The sequence below is a fragment of the Chiloscyllium punctatum genome, chromosome 2 (assembly GCF_047496795.1).
Source record: "Chiloscyllium punctatum isolate Juve2018m chromosome 2, sChiPun1.3, whole genome shotgun sequence".
NCBI classification, from domain to species: domain Eukaryota; kingdom Metazoa; phylum Chordata; class Chondrichthyes; order Orectolobiformes; family Hemiscylliidae; genus Chiloscyllium; species Chiloscyllium punctatum.
The window spans coordinates 68,394,464-68,419,174 of NC_092740.1; the positions used below are offsets into that span (position 1 = coordinate 68,394,464).

General features: G+C 40.3%; 1 protein-coding gene across 2 annotated transcripts in view; it reads right to left on the reverse strand.

Annotated features, from left to right (window-relative positions):
• The window catches only part of LOC140485131 (ephrin-A5-like), a 212,933-nt gene that overhangs the window by 13,335 nt on the left and 174,887 nt on the right, over window positions 1-24,711 (reverse strand). For both annotated transcript variants that reach the window (XM_072583626.1, XM_072583625.1), the window contains exon 2: window positions 22,329-22,621. In XM_072583626.1, the coding sequence (XP_072439727.1) occupies window positions 22,329-22,621 (293 nt within the window). The remainder of the gene's footprint in view (window positions 1-22,328; window positions 22,622-24,711) is intronic.

Sequence of the window (24,711 nt, forward strand, 5' to 3'; positions counted from 1 at the left end):
ATAAATTCTGTGTCTTACGATCTTATACTCTACAACCACCTGATGAAGGAGCAGTGCTCCGAAAGCTAGTGCTTCCAAGTAAGCCTGTTGGAATATAACTTGGTGTTGTGTAATTTTTTTACTTGGGACTAGATTAGGTCAGGATATCTGGTCGGCATGGATGAGTTGGATTGACGGGTCTGTTTCCATGCTGTACATCTCTATGTGGTATCTGTCCTCCCTTTTTTACAGAAAATATTTGTGATTCCCCATTTATTCACCATGGCCTGGAACTGATCTAGCACACCACAACCTTGACAGCAGCATGGAGCAGAGCTTTGTGTCCCTAGAGAGGTAACCTTAGCTACTTGAACCGGGAGTGGGGTGCAAAACCAGAAAGCCTATGTGAACTGAGGGCTGAGTTGAAAAGTAATTTTGCAAGCCAAAGCTCCAACATATACTTCTACCCTCACAACTACAGCATACAAAACAATGGAATGTCATACTGTATAGATGGTAGCAAGGGCTAGAGCTTCACACATTACTTTATGCAAATTATATGACAAGCATTGCATTTAAATGTCTGATGTTCAGACTGCTTATCGTTGCCTTTTATGAGATGTTGCTAGTTTTTACAACAAGCTTTGCAGTTTTCATGATTTTGCAGTTTGGTATGTTTGCAAAATTCTTCCAAACCTCAACTTCAACCACAGAAGAAACCACAACTCCAATTTCACTAACCCTAACCCTAACCTCTACTGCATCAATGTAATTTTTTTTCCACCTCTCACACAAGCTAACCTTATGTTCCATCTGAATGAGATAAGTAATTCATGGTAAATTAAATGGGCAATGGGTAGTAGGACTGTGGGTTTTGTATCTGTTTCACATTACAGAAACCCAATTGATTTGGACTTTGCAACTTTGGCAAGGCAGAGAGACTGGGCTGAATTCAAATCAAGGTTTTAAGATAAAAGGACAATGTATTAACATGTAGCACACTCAGACTCGCCTTTTCTCGTTATTGTAGTTGAAATGCTACAATGTGGCTGGAATGCACTGACGTTTAATTTTCCAGATTCATTGGTCACAAATGGTTAAAAAAAATCTCCATTTTCACACAGGAACCTGGGTAAATCTCAAGATAAATTTAGCAATAAATTAATCCAGTGATAGTATACTTTTAAAACAAACGAAATCTGCAAAGATTAGGAAGTGCTCTGACTTTCAGGGAGGATCTAAAATCTGATAACCAAACATTTTGAATCTTGGTCACAACTAAGAGCAGAATATCTAATTTCCTTAATTCACATGGTAATTATCAAAGACAGATGCATATTGTCATAACTAATCTACTTCTTAAATCACACTGGTACAGATTTAGACACAAAAACAGGAATGCCAATGTATACTACATATGCAAGTATACACGCAAACTCTCACATCCCAAATACACACATAAATTTGCAAACAAATAGTCTACTCCAGATAATTCACAGTGAGAAACTAAGCTAAACAAGCCAGTAAGGTCCTAATGTTGATCTCTTAACCTTTTTTTTGATAGGTATTTTTATTGAAGAAAAATACATTTTTTAATAACATATTATTACAATTATCTATACAATTAGATATTAAATAAATAATGGCCAAAACACTCAACTAACTACTAATCTAACCTATAACTAACCAGAACGTATAATAAAATATCTTACATTACTTAAAAGGAAAAAAAACATAATAACTAAATAATGAGGTACATGCTCAGAACGAATTAACATTAAGTCATAATAAAACCCATAATCGTACGGGATTCTTCCCCCCGGGGTCCCCAACCAGCCATTACCCCTTAACAAGTTATATGACCTTAGCCAGAGCAATAATAGAATCTGTACACTTGCTATTAATACCTTGGGCTAGGTAGCGGAAAACATACTATTGCTTTCGCTCCTGACCCGGAACCAATGGAGCCTGCTTGAATTGCATTTACAAGTTAGTTATAACCTAAGGCTGCAAACTTGATTTGGGTGGAAAGCAAGAAAAGAACAGGAGTTTAGAGTGGCAGGGTTGGGGAACTGGGTCATGAGGGAGGCTAGAATATAGAGCCTGATCTCTGGCTTCAGGTTCTGGACAGATGACATGGTGCTATTCTATCTAATTCCCATCTCTAAAAGTGATGGGACAGACAGGTAAGGGTAGAAAGCTGGTGGAAGATGGGAGTTGTTTCACAACCTGTTCAGGGAATTCATCTTATTATGTTCTTCAAAGTCTTCAGCTGAACAGAGGCCAATCAAGATATGTTGCATGTCCCACTGAGGCCTGGAAAGGCATCCAACTTTTTCTGGAGTATGAGATTCAGTCCTGGAGAAGGTGAATGCCTTCTCCAGCTGGAGATGAAGATCTTGAAGAATTCTTTATGCTTGACCAGTTTGGGCCAGAAGATTCAGCTCCAGCTTCCAAGTGTGAATGAGCCATCCTAAATATGTTAATGACACTCTCCTTTCAATTTTGTTGGAGGCCCTGGTAGTGGCTCTGCACTGTTACACAGGGGCTAGCACAATTGGATCCTGGGAGATTTTTCAGTCCCCTGCTTTACTGCTGTTTTGTTGTTTCAGGAAAGTACACTGAAAGGACTTGAACTTAAAAGGAATAGTAGTAGTGGGAAGTTGTGCGTGGAGGCAGAGGAGATTGGAGAGACACTAAATCAATACTTTTCGTCAGTATTCACTCAGGAACAGGACGTTGTTGCTGATGTGAACATTGAGTCACAAGTGATTAGAATGGATGGCTTTGAGGTATGTAGGGAAGAGGTCCGGGGAATACTGGAAAGGGTGAAAATAGATAAGTCCCCTCGGCCTGATGGCATTTATCCTAGGATCCTCTGGGAAGCTAGGGAGGAGATAGCGGAGCCATTGGCCTTGATTTTTATGTCGTTGTTGTCTACAGGAATAGTGCCAGAAGACTGGAGGATAGCGAATGTGGTCCCCTTGTTCAAGAAGGGGAGTAGGGACAGCCCTAGTAACTATAGGCCAGTGAGTCTCACTTCTGTTGTGGGCAAAGTCTTAGAGAGAATTGTAAGGGATAGGATTTATGAACATCTGGATAGGAATAATGTGATCAAGGATAGTCAGCATGGTTTTGTGAAGGGCAGGTCGTGCCTCACAAACCTTATTGAGTTATTTGAGAAGGTGACTAAGGAAGTGGACGAGGGTAAAGCAGTAGATGTGGTGTATATGGATTTTAGCAAGGCGTTCGATAAGGTACCCCATGGTAGGCTACTGCAAAAATTACGGCGGTATGGCATTGAGGGTGCATTAGAGGTTTGGATTAGGAATTGGCTGGCTGGAAGGAGACAGAGGGTAGTAGTTGATGGTAAAGGTTCATCTTGGAGTGCAGTTACTAGCGGTGTTCCACAAGGATCTGTTTTGGGACCATTGCTGTTTGTCATTTTTATAAATGACCTGGAGGAGGGGCTTGAAGGCTGGGTGAGCAAGTTTGCGGATGATACGAAAGTCGGTGGAGTGGTGGACAGTGAAGAAGGATGTGGCAGGTTACAGCGGGATATAGATAAGTTGCAGAGCTGGGCAGAAAGGTGGCAAATGGAGTTCAATGTAGCTAAGTGTGAAGTCATTCACTTTGGTAGGAGTAACAAGAAGATGGATTACTGGGCAAATGGTAGGCTACTTGGCAGTGTGGATGAGCAGAGGGATCTTGGTGTCCATGTACACAGATCTCTGAAAGTTGCCACCCAGGTAAATAGTGCTGTGAAGGTGGCATATGGCATACTGGGCTTTATTGGTAGAGGAATTGAGTTCCGGAGTCCTGAGGTCATGTTGCAGTTGTATAAGACTCTGGTGCGGCCTTATCTGGAGTATTGTGTACAGTTTTGGTCGCCATACTATAGGAAGGATGTGGAGGCACTGGAACGGGTGCAGAGGAGGTTTACCAGGATGTTGCCTGGCATGGTAGGAAGATCGTATGAGGAAAGGCTGAGGCACTTGGGGCTGTTCTCATTGGAGAAAAGAAGGTTTAGGGGAGATTTGATAGAGGTGTACAAGATGATTAGGGGTTTAGATAGGGTTGACAGTGAGAACCTTTTTCTGCATATGGAGTCAGCTGTTACTAGGGGACACAACTTTAAATTAAGGGGAGGTTGGTATAGGACAGATGTTAGGGGTAGATTCTTTACTCAGCAGGTTGTGAGTTCATGGAATGCCCTGCCAGTATCAGTGGTGGACTCTCCCTCTTTATGGTCATTCAAGCGGGCATTGGATAAGCATATGGAGGTTATTGGGCTAGTGTAGGTTAGGTAGGCTTCGGTCGGCGCAACATCGAGGGCCGAAGGGCCTGTACTGCGCTGTATTTTTCTATGTTCTATGTTCTATGAATATAAGTGAGAATTGTATTAATTGTGTTAATTGTCTGCATAGCCTAAATTTAGTGCAAAGCTGGAGTAAACACAAACCCTGAAGTACCAAATAATGCAGAAGCATGTGGAAATAAGTACATCAACAAGCACATTACCCATGTATTTTGCCTGCTTCTGCAAAGAACTCTCCTTTTAACCACAATCACAATCAGATAATTGTATCTTGGCAGCTGTCACTATACATCTGAGTCTTAAACATTTATATTAATGTAATACCATGGGGAATTTACACAAGATACTTTCATACAAAGAAGATCCAGACATGTAAAAAGGTTAAGGAACTACAATACCATTTTATAGGCTTCAGGTGATTTTTCCCAGTTTGTAGTGTGCAGAAGCATGCAGAATTCTAACACCACCGCTTGGCCGAACTCCATTTATTTCCAGGAGCAGGAATGAAACCATTCAAGCCAACTCTGGCATTTGATAAGCTCATGGCTGATCCAATTGTGGCCTCAACTCTGTTTGCTTGTCAAACCTCTATACCATTTGACTCCTTTTCAATCAGGAACCTGTCCAACTCAGTCCTCAAAATATTCAATGGTCCTGTCTCCATTGCTCTGAGGAAGAGAATTCTGCAGACCACTGACTCACAGAAGAAAAACAATCCTTCCTCATCCCCCATCTCAAAAAGCAAACTCTTTATTTTCAAACTGTGTTCCCTCGCTCTATTTTCTCCAGAGGAAGAAAACATATTCTCAGCATCTACGCTGTCAGGTCCACTCAGGAACTTGTATATTTCAAGAAGAACACTCACTCATTATACTGAACTACAATGAAACAGGTCCAACTTATTCAATGTTTCCTCATAAGATAAACTCTTCATTATTGAAATCAGTTGTATGAAGCTTCTCTGAATTGCTTATTTAAATATATCCTATTTTAAGAGAGCAAAACTGTGCACAGTACTCTAGATGTGGCTTCATTTCAGCCTCATATAATTTGAACAAAGCCTCTCTACTTCATATTTCATTCCTTTCACAATAAATAGCATTCTCTCCACATTCTTCTGTCCCAGAATACCAGCATGAGTGATTCATACACCAGGACACTCAGATCCCTCTGTATCACAGAGTTCTGCCATCTCTCTCCATTTAAATAATATAGTACTTTTAAACTCTTCTTGCCATATTGGACAACCTCACATCTTCCCACATTATATTTCATCTGCCAAATTTTTCATCACTCAATTAAACCTCTTTATATTCTACAGGATGGAAGTATCACATCCACTGAAACAACTCTATTTTAAATATGCATGCATTAGGGTCTGTAGTACTTGTAAAATGCAGTAAGCTGCACTGAGTATGTGTGTATGTATGAGTGAACAAGTGTGTGCGTGAACAGTGCATGTGAGCAAGTAACTGTCTGAAAGACCACACCTATATCAGAGAGTGCCTGTATGAGAGAGAGTTCCTATGTGAGACAGCACATCTGTGTGAGAGAGAGTGCCTGTGTCACAGAGAGTGCATGTGTGGGAAAGAGTGCCTGTGTGAGAGTGCCTGTGTGAGAGAGAGTGCCTGTGTGACAGAGAGTGCCTGTGTGAGAGAGCGCGTGTATGTGAGACTGAGTGAGAGAAAGTGCCTGTGAGAGAGAGTGCCTGTGAGAGAGAGAGTGCCGTGTGAGAGAGAGTGCCTGTGAGAGAGAGAGAGTGCCCATGTGAGAGAGAGAGAGTGCCCATATGAGAGAGAGTGCCTGTGAGAGAGAGAGAGTGCCCATGTGAGAGAGAGTGCCTGTGAGAGAGAGAGAGTGCCTGTGAGAGAGAGAGTGCCCGTGCGAGAGAGAGTGCCCGTGTGAGAGAGAGTGCCCGTGTGAGAGAGAGAGTGCCCGTGTGAGAGAGAGAGAGTGCCCGTGTGAGAGAGAGTGCCTGTGAGAGAGAGAGAGTGCCCGTGTGAGAGAGAGAGAGTGCCCATGTGAGAGAGAGAGAGTGCCCATGTGAGAGAGAGAGTGCCCATGTGAGAGAGAGAGTGCCTGTGAGAGAGAGTGCCTGTGAGAAAGAGAGAGTGCCCGTGTGAGAGAGAGAGAGTGCCCATGTGAGAGAGAGAGTGCCCATGTGAGAGAGAGAGTGCCTGTGAGAGAGAGTGCCCGTGTGAGAGAGAGAGTGCCTGTGTGAGAGAGAGAGTGCCCATGTGAGAGAGAGAGAGTGCCCATGTGAGAGAGAGAGTGCCTGTGAGAGAGAGTGCCCGTGTGAGAGAGAGAGTGCCCGTGTGAGAGAGAGAGTGCCTGTGTGAGAGAGAGTGCCTGTGTGAGAGAGAGTGCCCGTGTGAGAGAGTGCCTGTGTGAGAGAGAGAGAGTGCCCATGTGAGAGAGTGCCCGTGTGAGAGAGAGAGAGTGCCCATGTGAGAGAGAGTGCCCATGTGAGAGAGAGAGTGCCTGTGAGAGAGAGTGCCTGTGAGAGAGAGTGCCCGTGTGAGAGAGAGAGTGCCTGTGTGAGAGAGAGTGCCTGTGTGAGAGAGAGAGTGCCTGTGTGAGAGAGAGAGAGTGCCCATGTGAGAGAGAGAGTGCCCGTGTGAGAGAGAGTGCCCGTGTGAGAGAGAGAGTGCCCGTGTGAGAGAGAGAGTGCCCATGTGAGAGAGAGAGTGCCCGTGTGAGAGAGAGTGCCCGTGTGAGAGAGAGTGCCCGTGTGAGAGAGAGAGTGCCCGTGTGAGAGAGAGAGTGCCCGTGTGAGAGAGAGTGCCCGTGTGAGAGAGAGTGCCCGTGTGAGAGAGAGTGCCCGTGTGAGAGAGAGAGTGCCTGTGTGAGAGAGTGCCCGTGTGAGAGAGAGAGTGCCCGTGTGAGAGAGAGAGTGCCTGTGTGAGAGAGAGAGAGTGCCCATGTGAGAGAGAGAGTGCCCGTGTGAGAGAGAGTGCCCATGTGAGAGAGAGAGTGCCCGTGTGAGAGAGAGAGTGCCCATGTGAGAGAGAGAGTGCCCGTGTGAGAGAGAGTGCCCGTGTGAGAGAGAGTGCCCGTGTGAGAGAGAGAGTGCCCGTGTGAGAGAGAGTGCCCGTGTGAGAGAGAGAGTGCCTGTGTGAGAGAGAGTGCCCGTGTGAGAGAGAGAGTGCCCGTGTGAGAGAGAGTGCCCGTGTGAGAGAGAGAGTGCCTGTGTGAGAGACCGCGCCTATGTGAGTAAAGGAATATGAATGGGAGTGAGGGGGTTCACATGAATTTGCAGAAGCCATGTGTTTGACTTTGTATGTTTATTTTTCTCAAACTTGGCAGTTAATAAAATTGTTTTTTTCTCAAAACCCAAGAAAACCTTGTGATGGGTGCCTTACCATTTCTAATGAAATCAGTTTACCACATTTAAAATGCACAAAGACACAGCTGTATGCGAGAAGGAACTAAAACATCTGCCACTGGGCAGGATGAAAAGCCAGGAGCCAATTCACCATAAGAACACTTACGACAATGGTCACTTACATTTGTGCCACATTGAAAAAGTCTTACACAACAATGATTTTCAAACAAATTATTTTAGAATTTTGAAATGTTAGATGACAACAAAGTATTGTCATTGTTTTACTGGTTGCGTCCTTGAGCAATCTTCATCTATATATACGATGGAAGGAATATTTGTATTCTTATTGTACATTTCAAACTCCTGGGAAGTCAAATTTTACAGCCAGTGTACAACTATTTAAAGTGAGTTACTGTTATAAAAGAGACACATTCAGCTTGAACAATGCTTCATGAATTACAATGGTACCCTTTAACAGGGCTTTTATAGGTTTCATAGTCATAGAGATGTAAAGCACACAAACAGACCCTTCAGTCCAACTCATCCATGCTGACCAGACATTTTATATAAATCTAGTCCCATTTGCCAGCATATGACCCATATCCCTCCAAACCCTTCCTATTCATATACCCATCCAGATGCCTTTAAATGTTGTATTGTACCAGCCTCCACCACTTACTCTGGCAGCTCATTCCATACATGTACCACCCTCTGCATGAAAATGTTACCCCTTAGATCCCTTTAAAATCTTTCCCCTCTCAATTTAAACCTATGGCCTCTACTTTTGGACTCCCCACTCAGGGAAAATACCTTGACCCTATCCATGCCCCTCATAATTTTATAAACCTCCATAAGGTCACCTCTCAGTCTCCAATGCCCAGTTGATTCAGCCTTTCCCTATTGCTCAAACCCTCTAATCCTGGCAACATCCTTGTAAATCTTTTCTGAACCCTTTCAAGTTTCATAACAGCCTTCCTACAGCAGGGAGACCAGAACAGTGTGCAGTATTCCAAAAGTGACCTAACCAATATCCTATAGAGCGGCAACATGATATCCCAACTCCAATGTTCAATGCACTGACCAATAAAGGCAAGCATACCAAACAACTTCTTCACTATCTTGTCTATCTGTGACTCCACTTTCATGGAATTATGAACCTGCACTTCAAGGTCTCTTTGTTCAGCAATATTCCCCAGGACCTTATCTTTAAGTGCATAAGTCCTGCCCTGATTTGCCTTTCCAAACTGCAGCACCTCACATTTATCTAAAACTCATTCTGCCACTCCTCAGCCCACCGGCCCATCTGATCCCGGATTAATTGCAGAAGCATGACAGATAACTTGAAAGTCGAAGTTTAACGTTAAGCCCTGCTGAGTTCACTGGTAAACCTGAAGTGAATTTTTCAGCTTTGCCAGTGAACATTTCACTGATTTAGAGAACTGATAAACTTTTATTTCTGGTGTTTAATTTGAATCCTGGTCATTGGCATATCTTTGATTCTAATTCATCTTGCTACTGGAATGAAAATGTACTTCTCACAGTTACTTGTAACTGCCACTTGTAACAATTTGTCTTCTATGAAAAATAATAAATGAAATTGGAGTCCTACAATGGAGAAAGTAAGGAGAAAGTGAGGACTTGTGGATGCTGGAGATCAGAGTCGAAGACTGTGGTGCTGCAAAAGCACAGCAGGTCAGGCAGCATCCGAAGAGCAGGAGAATTGACATTTCGGGCATAAACCCTTCCTGATGAAGGGCTTATGCCCGACACGTTGACTTTCAAGTGGAGAAAATAACCATGACCATTCCAATGTAATACTCATAGGCATCAAAAGGTTGTGGTAGGCCTGTGAACAAGTACACCCCATTACTTGCCATCATCTCGGACCAACTAGATATATTTTTTTAAAATCTGAAATTAGATCACAATTCATCAATTTACATCATTGCGCTATTCTTGAAAAACACACATTTGTTTAAAAAAGACCCCTCCAAAACATTAACCTTGCTTTGTCTTTCAGATGGACCTGAGGTTTTCCTTCAAAATGACCACCAGAATTTTTTTTTATTTTTAGCCACTGCTCAATGTCAGTTTTTGGTTTAAGCTTTCTTTTAAAAACAGTCTCAAAATCCCCTAACTTGGATACAGACTTATTTCCACCCATCTGAAAGCTGCACTGTGAAAGAAATTGCACTGCATATCGACATTAATTCAAGGTCTGAAATAACTATGCCCCATTACCTGCCAGGATGGAAAAAAAAATGGAGGGATTGATTATGCAGCAATAATAACAACAACTTATGCCAGTGACTTTCAGGCAACTGCTATTCCATTCTGTTCACAGCTTTTTTTTTTAACTGCAGGATCTGTTCATCAGCTTTTGGTTTGACTTGATGTTATATTTCTACACAATGTACACATAAACTGTGCAGAATATGAACAGGAATATCACTGCTTCAAAATGTAAAATTGCATTGTATCTGTCCTGTAATGGTATTTGTACTGCTGGCCATGAGCCAAATGGCAAATTATAAAAATGATGAACTTGACTAAAAACTTGAATATTTTAAAAGTTTTGTTTGGTGTTATTGTACAAACCAGAGGAAATAATTACTGATACTGAATTATAATTAATACACAATTATTAATTTCTCACTGGATAAGCAAAATGACCAATTTTAGTCTTGAAATATGTGCTTTATGGGACCAGGAATGATTAGCCTCACCTCAAAACACTGCGCAAAACACCATTAGACTGGAAAATCATTTCATAAAAACAAATCAATGCAACATAACAATTGACTTATGAAAATTTGCAAGAGGAACAGAAATTTGACATTTTAAAATACAATATTTTATTTTGTTCTGTGATGTTATTTTCATTTCATGTTTAAAGAAAGATGCTTATCATGTATAAAGATAATCATGAAGAGTCTTAAAAATTTCTAGAATAATAAAAAATCCTTCAAGGTTTTCTTCCATGCTCCCAATACCACTACCAATACCAGAAGTTAGGAACAATTTTAGCTGCGGATATTGAATTATCTGGTCATTTGCAAGCCCCACTGGAGTGGACAGGAATGACGCTAGTGCCAGAGGGCATGAGTCAAAATTGATGTCGGGAGAAGATTGAAGTTCCTTGGAAATGGTCCCAAAGCTAGCTAGGAAGGGATGACTTTAGTTGGGGAATTCTACAAGTCTGTATTCATTGTCAGGCTGGACAACTTACGGTGGGGAGATATAAGTTTTATTTATTGGTTCATGGGCTGTGGGTGTTGCTACCCAGGTCAGCAGTTACTGTTCATCCCTAATTACACTGGAGAAGCTAGTGGTGACCTGCTTTCTTGTTCTCCTATAGTCCTGTGATGGGAATGAACAGTACTGTAAACAAAGGAGTTCTGGGATAGTCATCCAGTGACAGTCAAGGAGTGATGAAATAGTTTCAACTCAGAATGGTGCATGGTCTGAAGGGAAGCTGGAGTTAGTGGTGTTCTCATGTATTTGCTGCCCTTTTCTATCTTAGTTTTCGAGATTATGGATTTGGATGATGCCGCCAGAACAGCATTGAGAATTATAGCAGTGCATCTTGTAGATATAGCACACACTATTGCTACTGTGCATTGGTGGTGAAGGGAGTCAAAACTGAAGATGGCTGATGGGGTGCCATTCAAGTGGCTGCTTTATCCTGGATGCTGTTGTACTTCAAGAGCTATAAGAACTGTGCTCATCCAGTTCCGACCTTCTGATGGAGGGAAGGTCACAGGAAGGTGGTTGGGCCGAGGACACTACTCTGAGAAACTTCTGCAGTATTTTGCATCAGCGTTTACTGTGGAGAAGGATTTGAAAGATATAGAATGTGGGGAAATAAATAGTGTCATCTTGACAAATGTCCATATTACAAAGGAGGACGTGCTCAACATCGTAAAATGCATAAAAGTGGAATAGTCCCTGGAACCTGATCAGGTGTACCCACAAACTCTGTGGGAAGCTAGGGAAGTGATTGCTTGGCCCATTGTTGAGATATTTTTATCATAGATAATTACAGGTAATGTGCCAGAAAACTGGAGGTTGGCTAATGTTGTGCCACTATTTAAGAAATGTATTAAGGAAAAGCCAGGGAACTAGAGACAGATGAACCTGACATTGGTGGTGCTATTCTTGAAGTGAAATGCTAAACTTTGTTCTGTTTGTTTACATGGGAAAATAAATCTCAGAAAATTCTTGATGTCCAGATCATCTTATCTCCTAACAACCCCATCAAAAACCTATTAAGTGCCTATTCATTTAATTTTTGTATACAATGGATACACTATTCATCCACATAACAGCAAGCAAAGCAGTTCATAATCTATAAAATTTTGATGTCTTACAAACAAAACCAGAGCTTCTCAAAATATATGGTATTAGCCTGGACTCTAGCTTTTTCTTATTATAAACATAAATGTCAGGTGTTGTGTTCCAGATGCAAACCATTTGGTCAAATTATTCGACGTTAAACAAAACACAAAGTTATTCAAACACTATAGTTAAAACACACAAAAGAAAGAATTTGGAATAACAACTCTGCTGGAAAACCTAACAGAATAATAGATTATTTTATGACTAAACAGTACCTATTTCAAATTAAATGTTCCACTATAGCAACATCCCATAAATGTACCCTTGGAAAAATGCAAATTCAAAACATAGACTGTGTCATATACAACTCCTGTAGCAGGCATAGAATCCCTTGAGGGAAAAAATAACTTCCATTCTTTCAAGACCCCAACAGCAACTGCCCCTGAAAACTAAACATCCCTGTTTCTGTGGGTGAGAGCATGACCACACCCATTCATGTTGTTTCTATTATTCCAGCTTTTAATAGAAAAGCACCCAAGGCTTCACAAGTTATTTATTTTCTCATATACTGCTCGGCACTAGATCCCAGTCTCTGTCTCTCTCTGAAAGAAACCAGGATAAAATACACCTCTTAAAGTCACAGCATCATCACGGGTGTACCATAACAAAATGCATTATTAATTCTCAGTTGCAATTGAGATATGACAAAGCTGTATTTTTTACTTCTTTCAAGTTGCCCTGAAATCATCAAAGCCACACAGGTGTAGAATTTATATCACACAGTTAGTAAGGGACATGGTCAATGTGAAGAGACTTTAACAGAGTGAGACATAGGCTAATTGTGTGGACTGCAGGAAACCTTGGTTCAAGTGGGAATTCAGTGCAAAGGAGACAGTAGCTGAGGCTTACTATAAGAACTAAACTTTTCAAAGCAAGATGTGAGTGAGGAGGGGATAAAGGGTGTAGAGAGGCCAACCTGCAGAGTGAAGTCACAAACCACAGGGAAAGAAGCTGATTGGTAAGTAGGATTGATGAAGAGGAAATCATGCCCAAAATTTATTGGAATTCATTGAGGAGGCCATAAGCAGGATAGATAAAATGGATTCTGTTTTTGGAATACATTTGAATTTTCAGATGGTGTTTAATAAGATTCAAAGAATTAGGTTATTTAATGAGTGAGCATGGCTTTGGATATAGTATATTAGCACAAAGAGATAATTGGATAATTTTTAAAAAGTTCGGTTAAGGCGGAATTTTCAGGATGGCAACCAATAATTAGTGGAGTGCCACAGGGATTAGTACTGGAGTTACAAATATTTATAATATAAATTAGGATTTGGATGAGCAAAGTGAATGTGCTATAACCAATTTTGTAGATAACACAAAATAGGTGGAAGTGGTGAGGATATTACAGAGTCTGCAGAGGGATATGAAGAGGCTAAGTGAGTGGACACAAATTTGGCAGTTGGAATATAATGTGGGGAAATGGACTTTGGAGAAAGTACAGAGGAGCTGAATATTACTTAAATGGAGAAAGATTGAAGACAGCTACAGCACAAAGGGATTTGGGAATCCTTGTGCATAAATGACAAAATATATATTTTAGCAAGTAATATGGTAAGCAAATGAAATGTTGGCCTTTATTTCTAAGGTTATGGGGCACAATAATAGGAATTTGGAACTTTAGGCAGATCACAGCTGGAATAGTGTAAATAGCTTTGAACTCCTTTTGGAAAGAAAAGCATTGGGGCTAGTGTAGAGAAAGTTCACTAGGTTTGTCCTAGGTTTGGAGATCCTGTTTTATGAGCAGTTGAGTAGGTTGTAAGTTGGAGTTTAGAGGAATAAGGGGTGACCTTACTGAATATACAAGATCCTTAGGGGACTTCACAGGGTAGATGCAGAAAGGTTGTTTCCCTGTGTGGGATAATGTCAGACCTGAGGGTATAATCCTGCAATGAGGGGTGGGACACATAAGACAGATGTGTGGAAGAATTTCTTCTCTCAGAGGGTACTGGATCAATGGAATTCTTTACCATAGAATGCTGTTAAGGGTGAGTCGTTAAGTATAGATCCAAGGCTGAGATGGACTGATTTTTAATCAGTAAGGGAATCAATGGTTTTGGGGAAAAGGTAGGAAAGTGGAGCTGAGGATTATCAAATCAGTCATGGTCTCATTGAATATTGCAGTAGACCTGAAGGGCTGAATTTCTACTTCTGCTCCTGTGTCTTATGGTTTAGGTCAGACTGAATAGGGTCGGCAGGTTCCTCTTGCTTAAAGATAAAAGCAAAACAAATGGACTTTTAAATCATGCTATTGGCTTTCATGGTTATTTGTCAGCCCGCAATGTGACCAGATTTGCAAGATTTAACTTTCTTAACTTGCCAAAGGTGAGATCTGAACTTAGGATTTCTGGCTTTCTAAGCTAGTATCACAACTACTCGTTACCAAACTGTGACAAATTCTTGCTTATTTTAAGTCACAACTTGTGATATGGGCTGTGAGCTCAACCTTCACCCTGTTCTACCACTTTTGATCTCACAAGGTGACATTCATGAATTTTGCTGGAGGAAACAAATAGTTAAATGGTCAACCAATTAATGCATGGCATCAATCAGAGTCTGAATGTACATACTGGTCAAGGGGATTTCTAATAGAATATATAATTAAACACTAAGCTTTGAAGAAACACATTTGCCCTATTTATTTAAAGCCATAAATACAACAGAAAAGCCCTTGTCAATTTAAACTTCCGTACTGGCTGGTATTAACTCATTCATAAAGATATGGACAGTTCTCAAGTCAACACTGCAGTGCACTTTGGAAGATATTTTAGTGCTAACAAACATCAGGATCTACTTTCTGCCTTGTTACTGTCTTTTATTGCACAACAGAAAATGCTCAGATCCTTCCAATCTCTCACAGAAAATATCATTACCACGTTACTCCAGGGAAGACTAAGCTCCTGTAAGTGAGAGCAGCATTAATGAATATGTAACAGATAGGCCTTCTGTGAGATCTTTCGAGAAGACTAAAAACAAAACCTGTAGCCTAGTTTTTCCATTTATAGAACCTAGCGAGAGACTTTTATCAAAACCGAAATACAAATCTCCTAAAATGATGATTGGTTTGATTTAGTTAGTTTCACTGCATTAAATGGCAAAAGAACTTCACCACACTCGATTTCCAAAGTAATCCCATGATGTTTCGTCAACATAATGTGTCTTCTGTAAAACCAGATGCTTTGACTGAAAAATTTAGGCTGAATTTCCCCACTTGCAGTCAAAGAGAGTTTCATGGCATCCCGTCCACAGTGGTCAGGGGCAAATTTTCTTACGTGATCTTCCGCTTTTTATCTCATCAATTATTCAGATGAGCTGTTGAGCGTGTTTCTCAGGGAATCATGCAGTGAGCAAGGCAGAACTGTTTGCCACTGGCATGACCTTCTGGCTTTCATCTTCTAGTGCTGAATTTAAAGCCCGGCTGCACGACACTTCAGATACCATGAGGCAGGAAATAGCTCACAAACTGCAGTGCTCAACCTTGAAAATGTTTCCGAGGAAAGCCAAGCTCACTCCCCACTTCAGAGAGCACGGTCAGTACTGGTGAACAGGAGGACAGTCCTTTCCCCTGCTGACCACCAACAATGGCCATTCTCACAGACCCAGCAAGCCCAGACAAAAATTGTAGCATGGCTCAGTACTGTATCCTGAGCAAGAAGGGACATTCAGCAATGCTGCAAGTAAGTCAATGATTTTCCACATTGAGCAAAAGTAAGTGCTACTATCTTCTCTGCTAGACAGACACAGACACAAGGCCTGCACTCAGTCGAACTACATACATAACACAGGCTCATGGACTACAACTTCCACTATTGCGTGCATCATGTCTACTTAAATACTTTTGCTCAATTCATCCTCCCAAACTATTCCTCGTTCTGCACTCTCCGCTTTCTATTCAGTGAGTGGGAACAGTGAACAACACCTGGTCAGGCATGACTACTAACTGCTCTTTGAACCATTGGCATCATACTCAGACCTTCCATTCATCTCATTAGAGGAAAAACTGGCCTTTCCCCAAGGCAGATGTCTCAAAAGCACCCTAATCAATGTACCTGTAGTCCCCGGACAGCAATCTCATGATGTGCGGGCCTGACTGTGGCTGAAGCTCTAGAGTATAATGGGAGCAGCAGCTCAACAGACGGTGGCAGAAGAGGTTTCTTGAGATTGAGAATCTAATTTCATTTTATTTCTCAACCTAGTTTGCCACTTCAATAAAGGGAAAATTCTGCCCATTTCCTTTTTTTCTTCACAGCAAGACAGAAGCAGGTTCAAGTCCTGCTACATTCAGTTTCTCCACTGAAGCAAATGTGGAGGCACAAATCAAGGGTGTGTGTGACAAGAACACACAACCAGAAATGCAGCAAAAGCTCCTTCAAAATGTGACTAGAAATATTTATCACTATATTTATGTTGTGGAAAACCAAAACTTTGACAGAAAATATGTAGTGGTTAACGTTTGCAGAGGTCTTCAAAACTGATTTGAAGTCACTGTACCATACAACATCCTCCATCTCAAGTCTTAGTGGTGCCAGGATTGATTCCCAAATCCAGGGCTTTCCACTCGGACATTCCTTGCCAATCTTCAAAAGTTCTGCCACAAAGTAATTGAGCGCTAGGATGAGGAAAAGCGTCATTTGTCACACCAAGATGCACAAGAAATCATTCTGTATCATTCTATTCAGCCATACTTGAGAAAAGTTGTGAGGCATAAGTTCCGAAGGGAGATTTAGGAACACAGTGCTAATGTGCAGCTCTGTTCAAAAGAGGATGGGTTTGTGGGTGGAAGGGGAAAGGCACAGGAGGTGCTGGAATGAGACTGGGCATTGTTACACAAGTCTGAGGTTCCTCAAGGCACTCCACAGAATCAGAACCTAATCCAAGGATATTGGAGGCTGCAGCAGCTACTGTAAGCAGCATCAGCCGTCACAACAGAAAGCAGGAGGGGATAAAACAGCACACAATGGGGTACTCATCTTAAATACCCTCATGAAATGACAAAAAAATGGAAGAAACTAAGTTAAAAAATGATCAACGTTAATTCAGTAAATAAATTGTTTTCAACAAATAAATTAATGTAAAAAAAAATTCCACTGCAGAACCGTCTCTGCAATTAGAGGTTGGTACACTTATGCAATTCCATGTGTCCTCATACAGGAGGGAATAATGACCAAAGTCATAATCATTGCACAAAAACGCAAGTGAAATGGCCTTGGAACACCTCATTAGGCAGATGTTAAATGACCAGGAAGAACCCAAGCATGCAGTAGCTGCTGCAAATGGAACTCTTTGCTAAATATTCCACAATCTCAATTCCCCACAGTGTAAAATGTGAACTAGCCAACAAATGGTCAGTGTGTTCAATTGCTCAAGAGGGGTAGGAGGACACAGCTGTGCAATGGAATATAAAAACCAAAATATTTGCCAGTTATTCATTATGCAAGTTTATAATGCAGGCTCAAGTGGTAAAATACTATCGTCATTTATGTTTGTGGGAAGTGTCAGTGAACACAAATCTTCCCAAGTATTAAGGCAACCCAACTAAGACAAATTAAAAAACAAATCAATGTTCCATCTGCAAAACATTATGCATTTTCAATGCTGGTAAGAGTTAAGAGAAAGAAGGGAAAATGAAATCTATACAATCTAAAGTGATTGCTTTAGGGCCTTTGTATCTATTATTTGTGAGTATGGTTTACTGCACATTAAAGAAACTAATTTTAAATGGCCCTAGGGAGTAGATTATCATCTACATGTGGCTTCTAAAATCAGGAGTACTAATACATGACCTGTGCACTGTATTTTTATGAAACAGGTCATTTTCACAACATAATTCCTGTGTTTAGTAACAGTTTATCGAGTCTTCTAAAGGATTAGTTGCAGATGTACAGCATTTGAGAAGTTTTCCTATATTGTACAATGGCAGTCATTTGAAGTTCATGCCTCTTAATGTACAGATTTTCAAGCTAGGTAGAAGAAAGAGGGAGAAAACACATTTGCTGGCTAAAGGTTTGAGGTGCCAAAATTAAGAAATATTGCCTCAGTTTGATTTTATCCCACATAAGTTTTGTTGATGAACAATTTCTGTTGCTGTAAAGAACTATACCAACTTTTATCTTTGTCATCTAATTTTATCAGCAGTTCAACAAGCCATCTTGATTGTGATGCCTCACATGGAACTGGAACGCTAAAGTAAAAGTGGATTTTTCTTAAATAAATTGCAAGAACCATTAATCTTTAACTAAGCACTATTATAAAAATTTTGTTAATGGGGCAGCTAAAAATGATTTGAGTATGCAACTTGGCAGACAGAAGATGTCCCAATTTTTAAAAACATTGAGAATTGCCTGCAATTATCATAATGACTTCAATTTTTCAGCTTCATTCAAAACAAAGCAGTTTAAAGGTCTAGCATAGTTGATAAGGGAAACCAGTGGATGTGGTTTATTTGGATGTTCAGAATGCTTTTCATAAAGTCCCACATAAAAGATTAACATGTAATATTAAAGTACATAGGATTATTAGGATGGTGTACTGATATGGGTAGAAAGCTGGAATAAAAGTAAAATACTGCATATGCTGTATCTGGATCAAAAACAGAGAATGCTGGAGACACTCAGCAGGTCTGGCAGCATCCATGGAGAGAGAAATAGAGTTAATATTTCAAGTCCAGTATGATTATGGAAAAGCCATAGGTTATCTGAATGGCAGCAGATCAGGATAGAGAGAAGTGCAACCAGACCTGGACATCTATGCACACCAGTCACTGGAAGTAAGCACGAAGGTGCAGCAGGTAGTGATTGAGGTAATGGTATGTTGGTCCTCATTGCAAGAAGATTTGAGTACAAGTACATAGATGTCTTGTTGCAAAATAAAAATGCTTGAGTGCGTGGTGCTAGAAAAGCACAGCAGATCAGGCAGCATCTGAGGTGCAGGAATCTGATGAAGGGCTTATGCCTGAAACGTCGATTCTCCTGCTCCTCAGATGCTGCTTGATCTGCTGTGCTTTTCCAGTACCACATTCTCGACTCTGATCTCCAGCATCTGCAGTCCTCACTTTCTCCTACAATTTTACAGGGCCTTGGTGAGACCACATTTGAAGCACTGCGTGCAGTTTTAATCTCATCTGAGGAAGGATGTTCTGGCTGGGGACGGAATGCAACAAAGGTTTACCAAACTGATTCTTAGAATGCCAGGACAGGCATATGAAGAGAGATTGGAATGGTTAGGATTATATTCACTAGAAGTTAGAAGAATGATGGGGAATCGCATAGAAACCCATAAAATTTGAACAGGTCTAGACAAGGTAAACATATGCTGATGTACCTGATGATCACGAGTGCAGAAGAGGAGTCACAATCTAAGGATACAAGGATTGAGATGAGAAATTTCTTCAGGCAGAGAGTAGTGAGTCTGTGGAATTCTCTGCCACAGAAAGTGATTGAGGCCAAAACATTGAATGTTTTCAAGGAGTTAGATAAGTGAAAGCAATGGACTAGTTATCACTAGATCATTAATCCAGAGACCCAGAAAATGTTCTGGGCTCGAATCCTGCCACAGCAAATGGTGGACTTTGAATTCAATAAAACTCTGAAATTAGAAGTCTAATGATGACTACAACCATTGTCGATTGTAAGGAAAAACACATCTGGTTCAATAGTGTCCTTTCGGGAAGGAAACTGCCATCCTTACCTGGTCTGACTTACACTTGACTCCAAAAACACGGCAATGTGGTTGACTCTTAATTGTCCTCTAGGCAAGTAGGGATGGGCTATAAATGCTGGTAGTGATGGGCTATAAATGCTGGCCGAGCCAACGATGCCCTCATCCTATGAATTAATAATTTTTACAAAATATACAGCTCTTAAGGCTAAAGGATTAGATGGTTTGGGGAGAGAGTGGGAACAGGGTATTGGATTAGATGATCGGCCACAATTATATTAAATGCTAGAGCAGGGCTGGATGGCCTTCTCCTGTTCCTATTGTCTTTGTCTATGTCTAATTACAATAGAAGGTAGAGTTTAACAGTTCCCATGCTTCTGCCCAAGTCCACCATCAGCCATGCCAACAATGAGCTGCAGCAACACCTCCGTCTCTTTGAAGAAGGAATTGTGTGGGTTTTGAAACTAATTATCTAACGGAGGACCATCTTGAACTGCACCATTAAAATTGTGTTAATGCAGACTTCCTTATGCCAAAGGGGATGACGTAAAGTTTAGTGGATACAAGTTTATTTTCTCTCCATCAGCTGTTCTCTCCATCAGCTGATTATACTGAATGTCTGAATCCTCACAGATCAATCTACAGAGATCTTTGCTTAACCTTCATAACTTAGCTGCTGTGTTTAACAAGGACTTTCTTTTACAAACAGCCTGGGGAAAAGCAGAAACAAAAGCTGCTGAGGGCAATTTTACTCTCTCCACTCTAAGATTTTGTCAAGGTGAGATGTAGCAGGTCTAACTAGCGCTCCTGAGAATTCAAATGGAAGAATTCTTTCCATTTCACACCACTTCGATACTTCTAAGACATTTTAATTTCCCAGAGCTCTTAGTTACACTGCACTTCCGAAAAAATTACTAACTCCTGCATTTATTTCATAGAAAGATTAAATCAGTTATGAATTTTCTCTTTCCCTGCTGTCTAAAACTATATAATTTTCAAATATGGTGCTCCTGTTGGTTATTGCCACATATACATTTAATTTTGTTAAAAATAAAAACTTTGCTTCAGCAGTTACACACACTTCATTTCCTGCAATGGATATAACTTCTTGTTCCAGGAGTCTATGATATTAGTCAGTAAAGTAATTTCTACTTGGCTTTTATTTCTGAAATACAAAACAATCCTATGTAGACTAGGATGAAATCATAATGAATAGCAAGTGTTATTAAAATAAAGATTGCCAAAACTATTCAAACATCCACCAGCAAAGCTTCTGTATCTGGTTTCTGCTGTTCCTGCCTTTATGGTTTCCATGGTTCCCAGTCTGATTAGTTACTGGGGCATTTCAAACATCCAGACAGTCACATTAGGTCTTCTCAGCAAAAAGAGAAAACTAAATGCTACTGTCCTCTTCATCAGCACCCAAGCAACAAGGACCTTTGGGTTACCTGCGGGATATCCGACAGAATTACATTGCTAGGGATAAAATACAAACGACCATACAAGTGACAAACTTGTCTGACTTTAGACCGAACCTAACCTTTCCAGGCATGTAAAATTGCAACCGATTTAGAAAGTTGGCTAGATTCCCTTAGAATCTGATACCGTGCAGTCAATCATTTGCCCCATGATGTCTAATCCTACAAGCAGTAGAGGGAACAGTCCAGGGTGTTCAACTCAGTCGTAACCTATATGTCTACCTGCACACAATGGTCTAAAGGTTGACACAATTTCCCAGTAGCACTTATTTATTTAATGTTTCGAGTCCATAGATATCAGAGCAAAAGGCTTGTAGATTAGGTTTAATTTTGTGATTAGACCTGGTGCAGCAGTGGAATGTGGAAAATGGGGAAAATAACCAAGTTTGACAAAAGGGAAGTACACTTTTATTACCATCAGAAGTTGATAGTTCAATTCAGCAGCTGCACTGACTATCCTTTGAAGTGCTACACAATTTTTCCAAAAAGCTTCTGCAAAATCAATTGTGAAAACTTGTGCTCTGTGATCTTATCTCTTGCAAAATCATAATTTGTGAATTAGAATAGATGAAAAACCAACTGTATTTGTTAGAAATAGCCTACTTTGCTACTTCTGCTCTTAAAATAAGGAAGATCCAAGTGCAAAGAGCGTCGTAAACATGATTTGTGGTTTTGTGAGTTACACTTTTCAGGAAATGTTGCCTGAACTTTAGGACTGCGGATTCAAGGCAGAATTATGTTAAAGCTAATGCTCATCAACTGCCAGTGTTGTTGAATACAATATTTTCTCACTGAATTCAGTATTTCTACATCATGGGGTCATTACCATTCAAGAAGTTCCAAACAGAATCACATTGAAGTAGCCCAGATTAGTGAGGAAAAATGATTGATTTGGAGATTCATAAAGTAAAGAACAGTTATCATTCACTTTTGTCAAAGAGATGTTATATGTAAGATATGAAATATGATTAATCGGTGACACATACGTTTGTAAAACAAACACTGATCAAATGCTTGCTTTTCAAAGGATTATATCTTGCAAGAGCAAAAACAATGGTTTAAAGCTAAATAATAAGTAATATTTTCCTTGCAAGATCAATCATGAAACATGATGCTATGCAGCACTGCTTTCAAACTGTTGGCAAAAAAATGCAAAAGGTAAAATACTCACAGATGTAGAAATATTCTCGTCCAGGTCTAAATTCAAATCCTAATGAAAATGGAGTAAACAGCTGGAACTTTTCAGAGAATTTTAAAGGACCATTGGATGCGTAAGGCCTGTTACACTCCCATCTCTTGAACCCTTTGGAGGTGTGATCGCATGAACTGTAGCCATCATAATTCACCATGTAGAGAACATATCGCTCAGTCTTGTCTTCCGGTACAGAGACATCATAATGAGGGCAGAAAACATCTAGGTAATCATTGATGCAGACTTCAATGTGGAAATCACCTTTCAGAAACCTGTAAACAAAACACCAAACACTATTAATTTTAGCAGAAAAACAGGAGCTTTAACTATTGCATATTAATATTTCCTTTAAAATTGCATATTTTAACAATTAAATTACTTCACTGTAAACTTCAGAATATGCAGCATTTAGAATTTTTCACCTAACTCCAAATAATAGCATGCACACAGCAGGACTAGATAACTCCATCTGGCCTTACCAATCATTTAATTTGAAATATAAAGCAGGATCTTTCTAATTTGGTGAGTAGGTTTTACCACTATGTCAATTCCAATCTCCCTGATCCACCTCACAAACCCCAAAACCTCTTTATATGATGTTTTTAAATATTTATTTGACTACATAGACTGACAATTCTGAATTCAAGAAGAGGTGCAATGAGTCCTTTTCAACCACCAAGGTACAGCATGGTTCACCCCAATGTAGCCTTTGCACATCTGGCACCCCCATACTTACTAGAACATTGCTCCCAACATCATGTCCCACCCTGAACCACCAACTTTGCCCCACTGCCTCAACCCAAGTTCAAAAATGATTACAACTTCCATATTTCCATTTGAAGCCTTCTAAAACAATGCAATCAAGAATCTGTAGAGATTAGGGTTTGAACATGTCACCATCTTCCTCTGCGTCAGCAGATTTAGTTCAGGACCTAGTTCCAAAATCAGTTTTAGAGCTGTAATTAATTTGAAAATTCTTTCGTTTATACTATCTGATTTTTTTTTAAAAAAGACTACATCTTTAATACAAAGCATTGATAATATCATTTGGAACCAAGGTTTGCAACAATCCCTGGGTTAAAGGTAACTAATCAACACTGATGGAGATACGTTTCATTGGTCTTCGTGCTTCTCTGATTATGTTACAATGACCACAGGATTACTACAGATTACAGAATTTAGAATTGTATTTAGTCAGCTGATCTGAGACATAGAGCCAACAATGCTTAGTAACAAAGGAGGAATGTTTCAGCTTCTTTGAATATTTGTAAAGAGCTTTGACCTCAGGACAGCTTGTTATTCCCAACTAGGAGCCTGCTGGGAAGTTTCACTGGACTGTCTCTCTAGCTGGCATTGGGCCCCCCTTGCTGCTAACCTAATGGGCTTAATTGTTCACTTGGTGGCTCAACTGGACTGTGGGTGGACTGCTCAATGTTATCTTTCTTGCCAAGGGCAAAATGCAGGGGAAAGGTAGATGCTGGACATGACACTTGTCATCTTCCTGCACACCTTTGTCAATCTTCCTGGCCCTCAGCCTCCTACTAAGGGATGACAAAATGTAGCCTTGTCTGCGGGATTATCTCAGTTAGTCAAATGCTACAACCTACTTCTAAATGAAACTCCTTCTAAGAATTCCAATGGTACAATTTATGCAAAACTATTGAGAAAAACACATTATAATAATGTGAATAATTGGCTAATCGTAATATTGATGCATATTTGAATTTTGGAAAGAAATCTGATAGTGAGACTATTTATTCAAAATTCCAAATACCAACTGCACATATGTATGCCCCAGCATTCTTAAAAAATTAGTGTGTGTTTGAATTACAAAGTGTACTGCCAAAAGTCCAGTAAGAAGCTTCAAGTATTCAGATTCACATGTTATTTGTTAAAAAAAAGACCATGCAAATTCCAACATAAAAATGAACAAAATATGCAATAGCTGGCAAAGAGTCACAACATAGGTATTAACCTATGACTAACCAGTGACGTCCACATTCCACAAATGAATAAAAAAAGATACTGAGCCTTTCTATTCAGTATTCTTGTATGGAAGTAGAAGTTCACAGGAAAGACACAGCACTAGTACCATCTCTAATTCAAACATCAAGACCTAAGTCATACATTATTACAGGAAGGCACAACACTAATTACTGCCGTAACTGCTTGACTTGAGACCACTGAATGAAAGCCAGCCATGAAATTTGGCTTAAGATGCTGACACAACTGCTTGTGTTAGCTAATAATGATTCTTAGATGCACACAGCAGGAGGTTTTCCCAGCAATACTCCAATAAGATGACATACACTTCTACTTGTACCTGTTGTCTGATACAGCTCATTAGGGACAATTAGACACA